Raw genomic sequence first — 16,182 nt, 5'->3', positions numbered from 1 at the left:
TATATTGATATATCAATATAACACCACAAAGTAATAACAATTCTGAAAACGGCAAAGGGGAGAGATGAGCATAAGAGTGCGAGGGGCTAGTGGTGGGTGGGGGAAGATGTCCTGGACTCAGCTGTGCTCTCTGGCAAATCTCCCCAACTCTGGCAAGGAAGAAAATTGAAGTTGCATTTAAAGTGGTGTCACTTGGCGCAGGGAGAATGGAAATTGAAAGCGGAGCTCAGTGAAATACATCTGTACAAGAAATCTTACTGAGATGGACATTTGCCCCTGCTGTGCAGCAAATACCAGGTGCATAATGAGCCTAAGACAGCTGCCAAACTTTCTGCCACGGACCGTCAAGAAGAGACAATTTTCTGGCTGAAAACAGTGGCTGTCATCTGGAAAAAGAATCTGAACTAAAACACCAGTCTGAAGAACTAAAACAACGTTCTGCTAATGATGAGGTGATCCACAATCCAGTTCAACAGCTTTGGGGGTCAGTTGAATCTATCAGTGCCCTATACAGTGAATCCTAATAGCCATGGCTATTCTGTGGAACTCGTACGCTGACAAGACACAATCGACCCCCAAAGCTGTTGAACTGAATGGCAGCATGGGGTAGTGGTTAAGCATGGCCGACTCTAATCTGAAGAACTGGTTTTGACTCCCCACCCCTCCCCCTGAAGCCTGCTGGGTGACCTTGGGCCAGTCACAGTTCTCTCAGAACTCTCTTAGCCTACATGGAGGCAGGCAATGGCGAACCACCTCTGAATATCTCTTTACTTGAAAACCCTACAGGGTCGCCGTAAGTCAGCTGTGATCTGAAGGCCCTTTCTACAACCTCTGACGTGCACCAATACAGCAGGGCCCGAGGGTACCTCATTGTCCCTGGAATTTGATAGCTTCAGACCATGAAGCTGCGAAAGACGGCCCTCACACTAGGTCACAGGTGTCAAACTCGCGCCCCTCCAGATGTTATGGACTACAGTTCCCATCATCCCCTGCCAGCATGATGCTGGCAGGGGATGGTGGGAACTATAGTCCATAACATCTGGAGGGCCGCGAGTTTGACACCTATGCACTAGGTTGTGGGAGCCAAGCAGGAGGTGAAACAACCATGTGGAACCTCTAGAGATACCCTCAGAATTGCTGATGGCAGTGGGAGTTACCCAGTTTGTTTTTGGCCTGGGTAGAGAAAGGGGGTGACATTCCTGAGCAGAGACTTGGAACAGCCACAGAGGTTTCTGACTACCCCAAAAGAACAGGAGAAAGTTGCCAGTCCATTCCTTCATGAGCACCAACATGTAAAAGGACAGAATTGATTTGCACCGGTGAGAAGGATCAGTAGCTCAAGATGTACTAATCCGCCTTCTTTCATTGCATAATTGCTGAAGTTCCCAATTCTCTCTCTCGTTCTCCCTTTCTTTTGTGCTGCCTTTCCTCCAAAGGGTTTCGGGTGGCCCATGTGGTTTGCACCTTCTCCATTTCAACCTAACAGCCTAACAACATTCCTGTGACCGTGATTCTTTACACTTGTGCTTAATTCTCAAGGGGGCAAAATGCATTTCAGGACAAGAAGCAGGGGGGTAACTGATTTCTTGGCACAGGGTTTGAACGTTTGTAGCACAGTGCAAGAATGTGTCCTCGGTGTCGTGTTTCCCATTCATCCACAAAACATCTGTTCCTCTTGCCCCACAGAAGCAGCTGGAATGTAGAGTTGCCCCCCCCCACACACACCTTTGAGCAGAAAGGCTCCTTTTAGTTGTCACGGCTCTTGAGGCACAGGTAGGTCCATCTTCCACAAACAAGCCTTTGAACAAGAATTTAGATTTACACCTGTAAGGAGACTCAAGGCGGCTTACAAACTCCTTTTCCCTTCCTCTCCCCACAACAGACACCTTGTGAGGTAGGCGGGACTGAGAGAGTTCTGAGAGAACTGTGACTGGCTCAAGGTCACCCAGCAGGCTTCATGTGTAGGAATGGGGAAACAGATCCTGCCTGCTTGGGGAAAGACTGTTTCATCTAGGGCATAGTTGTTGCCAACTAGTTTGCTAATGGTAAGTAGTAATTATGGAATTGGCTTATTTTGCATATATGCGAAATGACTGCGGGGGAGGGCTGTGTGTATGTTTTGCACAATGCAAGACACTTTGGCTCCATAGAGAATGGAGTAAAGCGGGTTAAAAGCAGTGGTGGGATCCAAAGATTTTAGTAACAGGTTCCCATGGTGGTGGGATTCAAACTGTGGCGTAACACCAATGGGGCTGGGTGGGGCACACCGGGGGCGTGGCCGGGCATTCCAGGGGGCGGGACATTCCTGGACGGGACTGTGGCAAGGATGCAGCCGCTGCGCCGGTCCTTGGGCGGGAAACGAATGCACGCAGGCGCAGGCTGCCACGCACGCCAGTGCAACTCCTGCTAGACTGCTTCAAGTTCTGTGCGCTACTGCTGAGAGGAGGGGCGTAACTAAGGCAAAAATCACATGGCAAAATCACCCATTAGTAACCCCCTCTCGGCACACACAAATAATTAGTAACCTACTCTCGGGAACCTGTGAGAACCTGCTGGATCCCACCTCTGGTTAAAAGTGTCCTAAATAAATAAGCAGGTGGCTGAGAGGCCGCCAAAATCACCTGGCAGGCTTCATGGCCAAGAAGGAACTTGAACTCAGGTCAAAAATCTAATGCTCTAACCACTATGCAACACTGGCTCTCATTTTTGTGTGTTGCCCTTTTTATGCTTCACAGGCTGTTTATGCATCAAGACGGTTTATGGCGTGCTAATTTAATGGGGAGGAAGGGAAATGCAACAGGGGAAAAAATGCAATTCTAAATGCCTCAGTTCACTCAAGAGAGGAACACAACCAAATGGTGGGCTGCACAATTCAGTAGCATCGTCTTCCTCCGCTGCAGGAGAGAAAGAGCTGCCTGCGGAGACATTTGTAGCCTCCAGCCGGGTTGGAAAATGGAGCGTTTGCGGCCTGACCTCAATTTCTCCCCAGCTTCTCCACCACCCCACCAGTAGCAACAGCCTCTCCGGATGGCTCAATTCATCTCACTCCGCTGGCAAATCAAACGTTCGGAGCCCAAAGAAGCTGTCCAGGCTCAGTGCGATTAAAGTCTGGTCAGACAGCGCGTGGACAGAAAGGCCCCGTATCGCCGTTTACCCTGCCTACTTCTTTTCCTTTTTAAAACATAGGTGGGCAACGCAACAGACTGGAAACGGGTTATGTAAACCTAAACAATGTCTCGGTTGTTCCGTTCTTCACTTGAGACTCCAAACACTTTGGCAGCAGATGCAAGGCCCCAGGAAGAAAAATGTGGACCGTAATTGTTAACAGCTGTTAGCCGGAATCCGCGGATGGCAAAACAATTCGCATTTCGGACCATCCTGTCATTTTCTGATCCAAAAAGTGAAGAGGGTGTCTGTGTATGTAACCAATTTCTGGAGGGAAATACCAGTCAGGTTGGCGGTGTGTGTGTGTATGTGTGTGTGTGCGTGCGTGCGTGTGTGCAATGTTAAGTGAATCCAATGTACTCATTTGAACTGTTTTCACACTCACTTGGCCCTCAAGAAAGCATGTGAGCTAGATATGTATCCAGAAGTACCTTAGGCCCCTTCCGCACATGCAAAATAATGCGTTTTCAAACCACTTTCACAATTGTTTGCAAGTGGATTTTGCTATTCCGCACAGCTTCAAAGAGCACTGAAAGCAGTTTGAAAGTGCATTATTTTGCATGTGCGGAATGAGCCTTAGATTCTTAGGGCATGAGCTTTCAAGAATCGATACTCCCTTTGTCAGATCCCAAGCTTTGACTTTCAAAAGCTTATACCCCGAGGATCTTGTTGATCTCTAAGCTCCTACTGGATTCAAATCTAGATGTTCTACTTCTGACCAACAAAGCTACCCCCTGAAACCATACTCAAGATAGAAATTTCCTCGAGACGTGTGAAGAAGAAGAAGAAGAAGAAGAAGAAGAAGAAGAAGAAGAAGAAGAAGAGTTGGATTTATATCCCCCCTTTCTCTCCTGTAGGAGACTCAAAGGGGCTTACAAACTCCTTACCCTTCTCCCCTCACAACGAACACCCTGTGAGGTGGGTGGGGCTGAGAGAGCTCAGAAGAACTGTGACTAGTCCAAGTGTCAGATTCTCGAACGTGGAAATAATAGAGACCGTAGGAAAGTCCTAAAGCAGTTTATTTCTTGCAACGCGTAGAGTAACAATAGAAAGCAGGATCTGAGCTAGAGTGCTCAGATCCAGGACCTATATCCTTCAAACTCACCCCCCCTGTTTTGCCCCACACCAAATGTCCCTTACAGTTTCTACAACATTTGCACTACAGAGCTTCAAAGAACCTGGGAACCGTTCACACCTTCTTGCAGTTGAGCTGGCGCCAGGAGGTTACCAGGAAGGGAGAGGGAAACAGGAAAGCATTTACAGGAAAACATTTGCAAATTCCCACACAGCAAGACATCTAGGCACTGACAGGCATGGTCCTGACACCTAGGTCACCCAGCTGGCATGTGTTGGAGCTCACAGGTTAATCTGAATTCCCCAGATAACCCTCCATTGCTCAAGCGGCAGAGCGGGGAATCAAACCTGGTTCTTCCAGATTAGAGTATACCTTCGCTTAACCACTACACCACTGCTGCTCCTTATGGAGAAAAAGTCATGGGCAATAAACTGATATTACTACGGTTTAAGTTTGTTCTGTAGATATTCAGGGAAGAACATTCTTTCAGCGCAAAGTGGCACCTGTCAGGCCAGATTTCCTAGCATTCCATGTACCTATGGCACCGGAACAATATCACTTCAGATCCCACCAGTTTATAGGTGACAACAACCTTGCCAGGTAGGATACATGTATAAATCCAGGCAGAGTTGTACCCTTGGAATACTGCAGACAGTTCTGGCCACCCCATTCCCCAAATGAAACTGTGCCGGTGGAAAAGGTACGGAAAAGAGGAAGCCAAACGATCAGGTGGTGCCTTCCTGTCGTGTGGACAAATACTTAATTAGCAGCGTTCATGTAATAATGAGGCAGAAGACCAGTTGCTTTACTGATATAAAGTTTACTTACTACAGGGCAGGGAAACTTGGAAGAAAAACAATAAACATCTTTCTTACTAGCTAGCACCAACAGCCAGCCTGCTGCTTAGACTATTACATGGCTACTAAGCTATAGATAGACTGAACTGACCACGTGCAGAGTGCAACACAAAGAACGTATATCTAAAGCCTACGTGCAGACCTGCATGTAGCCCACCCAACCAATGGGTATCAATTACCTGGTCACTGACTTCTGACCTCACTCACTAATTAGCATGCAACAATTAACTCCTTCATTACTGGATTGTGTGACTGGCACTTGCCAAATCCCATCACTTCCCTTATGAAGAAAGGCTGTGAAGTGCAGGTCTTTTCTGGTTTGGAAAATATCTTTAAGTTAAGGTGGGAGAGAGGTTGATGAAGCTATTATAGAAAATGTTTTCCCTCTGTCATTGTTCTACAAGTTATGATTGCACTGACAGGTTTTGGAAGGACAAAGGGAAGTACTTCTTCACCCAAATCCCAAATTTCTTCATTTATGGAACACACACCGCCACAAGGTTTAGCACTGTCCAGTCACTTTTAGAAAGGGTTTTTTTAGAGAGAGTTTTCAAAAATTGATCTGATGACTTATATCATAAAGCGTCCACACATTTGTCTGGGATAGAGTTGTCAACAGACCCATTAACTAAAGGGAAAGAAGAGTTTAGCCATCACACCTTCCCTGCTTTGTTTGGGGAACCTTCCAAGAAGCCTTTAGCTGGCCAATGGTTGGAATCTGATTGCTGGACTAGATGGAGGGCTCAATCAATAAATCAATGTTATGACACTCATTAACCAGATTCCACCAAAATCATGTATACATTCGGACTTTCAAAAAATTCCAGCAAACCAAAACACCAGATTAGGCTGAAAAAGAATTATTTTAAAAACTGTTTGACTCTTAAATATTCCCTAACTGGATAAAATGAATCTATAGCCGCTAAAATAGCTAAGTCAAAAGTTAAAATTAAAATTCAATTTATGAGCTTATCATTATACACAAGAGGATTTTTAACGACACAACGTAATCTGTGGAGTTTCATCAGAAAAAAAGTTTTTCAAGTCGTTTTTTTTTTCAAGACAACTTGGAATTTTATCTAACAAAGAGTACATGATCTTAGTTCATGTCCCATTACCGAAAGGACAAAGGAAGAAAATATGTTCCAGGGTCTCTATTTCTCCTAGTAGATGTACGATTTCCAACTTTCCATGGGGAGTTGGAGGTACAACCTGGGCAGGGTGGGGTTGAAGAGGAGAAAGACTAATGTCGCAGTCCACCCAAAGTAGCCATTTCTGCAGGAGAACTGATCTCTGTAGTCTGGTCAGTTGTAATTCTGGGAGATCTGGCCTCACCTGGAGGTGAAAGACAGTTTCCATAAATCAGGGGTGTCTAATTCTGGTGCCCCAGTTGTTCACGGACTACAATTCGCATCAGCCCCTGCCAGCATGGTCAATTGATGGGAATATCAGGTCAGTGAACATCTGGCGTGCAGAGTTGAATGACCTCTGCCTTAAATAATATTTAACAAGCACATAGGTATTACTACTTCTACAATTGTATTTTTACTGCAGCAATACTTGTTATGCCCTTACAATGATATAACTCAAACAAAAAGCTCTTTACATGGATATAAGATAAGTATACAATATACAAGGGCTCCTTGTATATTGTATACTTATCTTATATTGTATACTTATCTTATATCCATCTGAAGAGTTTTTTGTTTGAGTTATATCATTGTAAGGGCATAACAAGTATTGCTGTAGTAAAAAAAATACCAATGTGAAGGTAGTAATACTTATGTGCTTGTTAAGTATTATTTAAGGAAACTGTGGCTCATTCCGCACATGCAGAATAATGCACTTTCAAACTGCTTTCAGTGCTCTTTGAAGCTGTGCGGAATAGCAAAATCCACTTGCAAACAGTTGTGAAAGTGGTTTGAAAACGCATTATTTTGTGTGTGCGGAAGGGGCCTGTGTTTCTCAGTTCTTGTGCTCAAAGGTACAGAATATTCTTTTTGATAACTTTCAGGTATACCTATCCCTTTTTTTCTTATGGACTCACCTGGAGGAGGGCAACCCCAAGTAGATGAGTTTTTTGGAGTTAGTCACTTTGCAGTTGGTCACTTTGTGGACAAAGACAGGCTAAACTAGATCAGGGCAAGATGGTCCCTTTGCACCCACCACAGGGCGGGATTTTGAACGCACCACTGCAGGGCCCCCAAAAGATCACACGTTTTATTTTGCACACCAAAAGCTGGACCCAACGCATGCTGGTGAACGTGCTAAGCCCTAATATACATCGCCTTTAGTGGCCATTAACCAAAGGCCCCGTGCCTTTTAGGTGTCCTTTGATTGACCTTGTGGCAGCCTCTACCACTGCCTTGAGAAAGAGAAAAGGCTTCTTTTCCTGGGAGAGGCTGTCAGGTCACGCAAGACACCTTCCTCCTAATCAAGAAAAATCTCCCGCCACCACACAACGGCCGACAAATCTGTTATGGCAGGAGCTGCGGCAGATTAGAGGCCACGTTGTCAGAGACCTGAAATATTATTATTAGCACAAACACAGAGAGAGAGAGATGCGCATGATGTAAACACTGAGACCGAAATGTCACAGAATGCCAGAGGTTCAGTGTGTGACATTTCTAGGCAAACCTCCAAATAACAGCCAAATGAGCAGAGCGAGAAGCATGGAAATCAGACCCAAATAATAATAACAAGAAGAAGAAGAAGAAGAAGAAGAAGAAGAAGAAGAAGAAGAAGAAGAAGAAGAAGAAGAAGAAGAAGAAGAAGAAGGAGAAGGAGGAGGAGGAGGAGGAGGAGGAGGAGGAGAAGGAGGAGGAGGAGGAGAAGAAGAAGAAGGAGGAGGAGGAGGAGGAGGAGTAGGAGGAGTTTGGATGATGATGATGAAGGAGGAGGGGGAGTTTGAATTTTTACTTCACCTTTCTCTCCTCTAAGGAGACTCAAGGTGGCCTACAAACTCCTTTCCCTTCCTCTCCCCACAACAGATACCCTGTGAGTTAGGTGGAGCTGAGATAGTCCTGAACAAATTGTGACTAGTCCAAGGTCACCCAGCAGGAATGTAGGAGTGCAGAAACATATCTGGTTCACCAGATAAGCATCTGACTCTCAGGTGGAGGAGTGGGGAATCAAACCTGGTTCTCCAGATTAGAATCCACCTGCTCTTAACCACTACACCACGCTTCCATGCGGTGGCTGAAGATCTCCTGGGATTACAACTGAACTCCAGCTGACAGAGATAAGTTCCCCTAGAGAAAATGGCTACATGCCGTTATATCCCATTGAAACCCCTCCCCTCCTCAAACCCTGCCATCCTCATGTCCTCCCTCCCCCCAAAATCATCAGGTATTTCCCAACCTACCTACAAGAAACCCCAAAGCCAACTCTGTGCTGATCAGAAGACCCCATCGGTATCGGCAATTTTACCACTCAGGCATGACTTCACAACATCAGGGACTCATGATCCCAAACACACTTTCTCTGACTCCTGCTACTTCCTAATGAAGAGTAACAGGGCCATTTTCTATAGAAAGGAAGGAAGGAAGGAAGGAAGGAAGGAAGGAAGGAAGGAAGGAAGGAAGGAAGGAAGGAAGGAAGGAAGGAAGGAAGGAAGGAAGGAAGGAAGGAAGGAAGGAAGGAAGGAATTCAGTTTCAACCAAAAATGGCAGTTTTCAGAAACCACTGGGAGAATAGTTCACTCGCTCAAGGTCATTTCGTTGCTAACCTGATAGTCACCATTCTGAAAAGAATATCAAGGGAGAATCCAGCTGGAACCTGCTGAATTAGAATATGTCAGCAGGTTTGATCAATAAAGACTTTCTTTCGAGGATACAGAGCCTGTCAGACAGATGTTAAATGTTTAACGCTGAGCTGCCCCAGCTAAGCCCAGCCTCAAACAGGCATCCCCTCCCCTTGAACTCCTTGTGGGTGAGCCACTTTTAATAGATACGCCCCTGTGGGTACTGACTTGGGGAAGCTTTGACCACAATGTCTTGTACACACTGGCATAGGTAAGTCAGAATCTGGGTGTCTAGCATTTTGAGAGCTTTCTCTCGCTATATGTGTGTATTATGTATCTGTCTCTCAATCAGGATACACCCTGTGCCAGGCCTAATTTATTAACATCTCTACTAAGGTTAGAGCTGTTGGTGTTTAAGATTCTGAAAGATTCTTTAAGATCCCACTACTAGACTATTTGTGGTTGTGTTATTCAAAGCTCTACATGACTTGGGACTGGGTTTTCTGAAAGATCTTCTTCTCCCATGTGTTTCTGCCCAGGAATTAAGATCACATAGAGCACAGGTGTCAAACTCGTGGCCCTCATGAAGAAAATAGATCCTGGGACCAAACCCCACCCAAATAAAATCCTGTATCGATTATTACATTTTTATGTCATCCTGGAATCATAGTAATGTAGGAAAGAGATCGGAATAGTTTCTTTGGAGGGTAGGAAAAGCTGTTCTTCCTCTCAACCGTTTACAAAGCTCCCTTCGCCCCACATTTAGCGCACTGAGAATTGCCCCTGCAGAATTTCAGTTCTGTTCGTCTTGCTTGGATTTTTGGTGGTTAACAAGGCACAAAGAGGCCTTTTCCAGAGAAGCTGGAAGGGACAATCTCAACTTCCATGTGTCCCGTTCTACTGTTTAAAAAAAACCATTCAGTGTTGCTAGATAAGTATCCTGAAATCATCACAAGGTATATTAAGCAGCATTGGGGAGAAGTAAAATATGCATTAACTCATGTGTGCATTCACATGTGCCCGTCTATACATACACACACTGTGCACCGTGAGTAAGATTCCACCCCCCCACCCTTTCTCCCTTGGAGGCGACAAAGAAATGACCTCAAAGTGCAGTCATTCCATTTTAACGCGTTCTTTGTATCTGTTGCCACAGAAACAGCCTAAGCGGGAGCCTGTTTGGTTTCTTTAAAGAGAGAAAGGAAGCACCAAAAAAAAAAAATCACAACGCGTAGATGGACTTGAGGAGGGGGCGTTTAACACGAGCCAGGATTCGAGGTGTCGCTGTTCCCCCCTTTCAACAGTAGCCACACTTGGTCCCTTGCACCACTGAGCATAAGCAGAGCGCCTTGTCCTTGAGCCGGAAAACATTTTTGACATCATTTGGAAAACTTCAGTACACCAGATTCTCAGCATGCCCCCCACCCCGACCCCAGCATTCTGGATTCTTTTAAAAAATCTAACTCCAGTGGTTTCTGACCATGCACAATGTGACTTTTTCTTGAACAGAACGAACCATTTTCAAGGGGTTTCGAGCACAAGTTGAACACCTTGTGGAAATAATGCAAGGGCACAGTACCTTTGAGCATGGGCAGAATGCCCCAAGCTCAGATTATTATTTTTACAATACCTCTGATTTAAAGCAGGGAAATATTGTAATATACAAGACACAATCCCCTCAGTGGTGTAGGAGGTTAAGAGCTCATGTATCTAATCTGGAGGAACCGGGTTTGATTCCCAGCTCTGCCGCCTGAGCTGTGGAGGCTTATCTGGGGAATTCAGATTAGCCAGTGCACTCCCACACACGCCAGCTGGGTGACCTTGGGCTAGTCACAGCTTCTCAGAGCTCTCTCAGCCCCACCTACCTCACAGGGTGTTTGTTGTGAGGGGGGAAGGGCAAGGAGATTGTCAGCCCCTTTGAGTCTCCTGCAGGAGAGAAAGGGGGGGGGGTATAAATCTAAAACTCTTCTTCTCTTCTCATCTCCCTGGTTTTACCCACTCCTGTTTGATAACTGTAGAAGAAACATGGGCCTACTGGGAAAACTCTACCTGGGTTGTGTCTGTTTCCCACAAACTGTACAGGGGCAGCCAAGATGGGGGAGAGAATTATTTTCAAAAGTTCATCTGAAACGGGCAACCAACCTTGTGCCCCCCATCTCCGAATCACTCTTCTTTTCACCTCAAAATCCTCTCCCACCTCCACTGCTCTGCCGAATCAGGTCCACTTTATGGTCGCCATGGAGACCGGCATCCGAACAGTGTCATTGAGTCACGATTCACACAACTCTCCCGCACAACTGGGGTGTGGGTGAAATCATCTCTGTTGACATTTTGCTCACGGCCTGGGTCAGCAAACGACCCCCTCCTTTCCTCATCGCAGTTTGGTTTGGGGGGGGGGGTGTGCGGAGACACACCAGCCAGGCGAGATAGCTACAGGAACGGGAACGCCAACCTTGGGATGGTTTTGGTCCTCTTTCTGGTACAGCACAACGGATGGCGCACTGACCCTGCACGACATAACTTTTCACTCGGATGTAGGCCATGCATGCGGGAAGAGGCTACTCGCTTAAAAGGTCAACCCATTAGTCCCAAGTGAACACGAGTTACAGAGCACCAGAGAGCAACATCACTCAGACCTATACATCTGTGACCCGACCAAATCAATACGCGGTTGAAAGCAAAGCATGCCCCACAAAGTCCAGCCAGACATGCCCACGTTAAGAGCCAGCTTAGTGCGGTCACTGAGATCTGGGAGACTTGGATGTGAATCCTTACATAAAGTCCACTTTATATGGTTGTTGCGGTGAAGATACCGGGGAAGAGAAGGACAGAACGTACATCGCCCTGAACTCTTCCAAGGAAGGGCAGGATTTTTTTTCCAGCCCTAAACAAATCAATACAACAACGGCTTCCCCTCTTCTGTTTTGACCTCCAAACTGACTCGTTTCAGCCAAGCACGTTGGCAATTGAGGACTGATCTCCCCATCACACTGACACTGTCTGGGTTCACTGAAGATCGCAATGTTTCCCCAGCTGGAAAGTACAGGAGGGGGGGGGGGGTCTACTTGCTGACTGTCTTCCTCTGTTCACAGGAGGGGGAGGGGGAAGCATGCACACCTGAGCCCCACGCAACCACGGCAACTACTTACCTAAGGTACCGGAGCGGCTGGATCTTCTTTTTGCTGTGGGATGAATTGCAGCCGGGTTTCTCCATGGCAAGGGCTTTGCTTTTCCTTTGGCTGTGGCACTTGTCACAGCAACCCACCCACCCCACCCCCAAAGGCCAGCCTTCACTGCTTCCTTGCTCTTTCTGCTTGATAAAAGGGGGGGATAATGAAGGACAGGAAGAAAAGATAGGGGGAAACAGTGAAAGCAGGAGGGGGGGAGCAACCACCCGGCTCCCCTTGGCAAAGAGCTGTGCCAATGTGGGCACAACAGGAGCCGAGGGAAAGGAACTGATTGGTCAGGTCCTTGCGAGGAGGAATACCAATGAAAAGGGAAGGAGGGTGCGTTAACCCTTCTGGGGCCCCCAAGACAGCTCATAATAACTGTGAATGCCTTTGGAGGACATTCAAGGAGGACAGAAACGAGGGTCACCCTCGCCAGTGCTCCGAACAGCCCTGCAACAGGCAGAAAACCAACAGGAGGTGCTTTTTGCGCAAGGTACAAACCGCACCACACCATGGCAATAACCATGAACTAGGACCCATGATTACAGAAACTGAGAGGGACAGAGACACACAGAGCGCGAGAGAAGTTATATTCTGGTGTAAGACTGTATTAATAAACCGATAGGTCGGTAAGGAGGAAGATTAGATGATAGACAGACAGATAAACACTCAGTGAATCGGCCTCCTTTTTTTTTTTCATTTTGTTTTGTTAAAATATATTTTTTAAATGTTGTGCTTGTACAAAGCCATGCAGGATATGCCCAAGACAACTTGAGAAATTCCACTTTCAGAAACAACGCAAGCTTCTAGTTCTCAAGACAATACCAAGCACTGTGAAAAGGACAGCCTGATGAAGTCACCCGGGCCTAGAGGGCTGGTGAATTTCCAGCAGTCCAGCACCTTTGCTCTTTCCCTAAAGCAGAACAAATTACACAAATCACCCTGCGTATGAAAGGCCCTGAGGGGAGGCCATTTTTTCTCTTTGCAAGCAAAAGCCACCAAGCAATAGAAAATAAGGATTGCTCGTGACCTGGCTACCAAACGAAGCTTGGGGCGACACTTCACAGACTGGCCGTTCTGTTGTGCTTGACTCTGCCATTCATGCAGTGGTTGCTAGGATCATCGCGTTGTGGGTGCTGCCAATGGGCACCCAAAGAAATGGGCAAGGGGCGATGGGGAGAAGTTGTTAACTCCGATGAAAATTCAAAAAGTTCCCAGAACACATACTCTCTCTCACACACAAACACACACACACAATCAGTTCTTCAGTTCTGGAGCAGGTGGCAGACACATACATTATTAAACATGATTGAATGTTTTTACATTATTAAACATGACTGCAGGTTTTTTTTAATCAACACTTTATATTTTAATCAAATTCCTGATTCAGAAAATGTAAGTAAGCAAGCAAGCAAGCAAGCAGGTCAGGGATTGCACCTAGTTGATTGAGATGCATTCCTAGCTCAGTGTGATTGCTACAAGATATATGCAACCGGCCTGATATATGTTACCACTGCTGTAATGGGACAGTCTTTCCTTTTTTTCTTTATGGCTCCACATGCTGAGTAGATAACTAGGCTTACCTCTGACACTTCTGGTCTCATGGGAAACAGGATGTTACCGTTGTACTGTGGGGGCAGGAGGCCAGGTGTCTTTATCACTATCTGTCGCCAACCTTGGGGTACCTCGGCACCGAAATAACTAGTTCTCACATTCTTTGGGGAAATGGGAGGGGGGTTAATTCTGAATAAAGGGGATAGCAAAAACCAGGTTCGCCAAAACTGGCTGTAACAAGCTGGGTGCTTTGTTGCCTGCCAATAAATGCTGATCAACGATACGGAGTCCGTTTATTGATTCAAGGTCTGAGACTGTAAGGATCTGTTACTCCAGTAATCAAAAGAGACTCAAGAAGGTTTCAAGAGCTTTATTGGAACTGTGTCAGCCCAAGGCTCAGATAGCTGAAGCTAAAGTTTGGCTCTCTGACCCCGGTGTATACCTGTGAGTTACAGAAAGGCTCAACCCATAATCCCCCCCACCCTCACATTCCCATATCAGCATTTGAAAGGATGGTGGGAATAGAGGCATTGCTTGGGACAGACTGCTCACTCCCTCAGAGAAAGCAGATAAGAATGAACGTTCAAGCTCTCTTCGCTAGGTACACGCAGGCAGGAAGAGGTCTCCTTGGCCTCGGGCGATGATAATGGCCGAGCCATCTGTGACCTTGGTGTGGATGTACGAGATGCCAGGCCGAGAATGGCGCAGGCTTGACAGAGAGCTAACATTACTAAAGATAGGAGAAAGGTGATGTAGCCACTCAGGGAGAAGGGGACGAGGAAACTTAAACACTTGACCTCATGTGCGAGGGTTGGGAAGAGCAGCCTCCTGTTCTCCGGTCCGCCACCTGTAAACAGAAATCACCTCCACTGGCTTTGAACACCATCAGTGGACTAGGTTACATGTATACTAAACACTAAGAGGGGTTTTTTTTGGTTTTGTTTTTGCAACAAAACAATAATAGGACCCAAAATAACTAGCTAGGCAGGCCTTTCTATCAGCCCCATTTGTTCAAAAGACAGGATCAGTTAATCGAGGGATGTGGCCGGCGGACAGACGTTGCCAAAAAAAATGCATCATGCCACAGGTGGGGAGTCCAGCTCACTTCAAGCTTTGCAACAGGTGTGCACAACAACCGATCGAATTCTGGTTCAGCTCTCAATCATAAATGCTTTACCCATGCCATGTGTAAGTCATCACTCCATTTTGCTTTCAAAGGGGCACACTGAAATGTGGATTGTGCTACTGCTTTCAAGGGAAGCTTTTTTCCGAACGTGCAAAACTGCTCCGGAGTGTCAAGGTGACATCTTAAGGGGCCAGCCAATCAGGGCACTGCACAACCTGCTGCTACCGCAAACTTGCCCAAACTTTTATTTTCCACTCCAGAGCTCAGTCGTCGAGAGAATGAGAAACATCTGGGTGGATCATAGTGAAGGAAATTCCAGGAGAGTGCCATTGCTCCACAAACGTTGCTCCAGTGTTCACCCTGATTTGCATCTGATCAGAGATCCAATTTGTTTAGCCTTCATTCTCCCTGTTGAACCAGCGTGGCCCTCCATTCACGTCCAGATCTCTGAAATATGACGAACGCTGAGAAACACAGACACCAGTCCAGCCATGGAGCTCGAAAACAGGGCTGCTTCACAGAATCGTTGCAGAAGCAAAAGTGAGCATACATTTTACATGGTACAATGTGCTGTAAAACATGTCTCTGAAATAATGATTTTAACAGTCCACCAAGCTTAAATAACATTCACAGAGTACTCAAAAGCAAGAAGCAAAGATTCAAGTAGCGGATAACAGTCAACCACAGTGTGGAACATTCAAGAATCGGGTGGGGGCGATTGTGTAAAAAATATCAGTGCATTGTAAGGAGAACTATTTCAGAGGCAAAGGAAAAGGAGAGCCAGGGTAACATTTCTCCTTTCTGAAATTTCTACTGCAGCCGACAACTAACATTTGAGGAATCAAAGTCCACGCTTGGTGTGTGGTAGCTGGTTCGATACAGACTTTGACGTGTGCCATAAAACCTGAAACCTCTCATTTCAGATTGGATTTCCCCCTTCCTTTGGTCAGCATTGTAATGTTTGCTTTCTGTCAGTAGAGGCCACCATTATTCATCGAGAATGAATTAAAAGTCAGTTTGGATGAAAAAAAACTAGCTACATTCTCAGAGTAGCAAGAAACCAAGCAAACACCTTTCCTCATCAGCCATCAAAGCAACCCCAGATTTACACACTGTACATTTGTTGGGCAGCTACACAATGTACATTTGTTGGGCAGTTGGCATTTGTTGGGCAACAAAAATCGGTGGACACCATGACTGAGCATAAAATCTGCACACAGCAAAGCCACCAGTGCAGATGAAGCACTAGAGATGCCCATCAGGTGCATCCTATGCGCCATTTGAAAGCCCCATTTAATAAATTGCTCCACACTGTGGAGAAGAAGAGTTGGATTTATATCCCCCCTTTCTCTCCTGTAGGAGACTCAAAGGGGCTTACAAACTCAATTCCCTTCCCCCGCTCACAACAAACACCCTGTGAGGTAGGTGGGGCTGAGAGAGCTGCGAAGAACTGTGACTAGCCCAAGGTCACCCAGCTGGCGTGTGCTGGAGAT

The 16,182-nt window shown here is 46.2% G+C and overlaps 1 protein-coding gene across 4 annotated transcripts in view; it reads right to left on the bottom strand.

Annotated features, from left to right (window-relative positions):
- Positions 1-12,317, bottom strand: part of LOC125433582 (yjeF N-terminal domain-containing 3-like) — a 43,448-nt gene extending 31,131 nt beyond the window's left edge. For 2 of the 4 annotated variants that reach the window (XM_048498210.1, XM_048498211.1), the window contains exon 1: positions 11,989-12,314. In XM_048498210.1, coding sequence (XP_048354167.1) covers positions 11,989-12,053 — 65 coding nt within the window. In that variant the 5' untranslated portion in view covers positions 12,054-12,314. Of the gene's footprint in view, positions 1-11,988 lie in introns of all 4 variants that reach the window. The other 2 variants (XM_048498213.1, XM_048498212.1) reach the window with 2 other exon arrangements.
- Positions 12,318-16,182: the final 3,865 nt, after the last annotated feature.

This window comes from Sphaerodactylus townsendi, linkage group LG05, assembly GCF_021028975.2.
Source record: "Sphaerodactylus townsendi isolate TG3544 linkage group LG05, MPM_Stown_v2.3, whole genome shotgun sequence".
Classification (NCBI taxonomy): Eukaryota; Metazoa; Chordata; class Lepidosauria; order Squamata; family Sphaerodactylidae; genus Sphaerodactylus; species Sphaerodactylus townsendi.
This window is presented reverse-complemented; position numbering and strand designations above follow the sequence as displayed.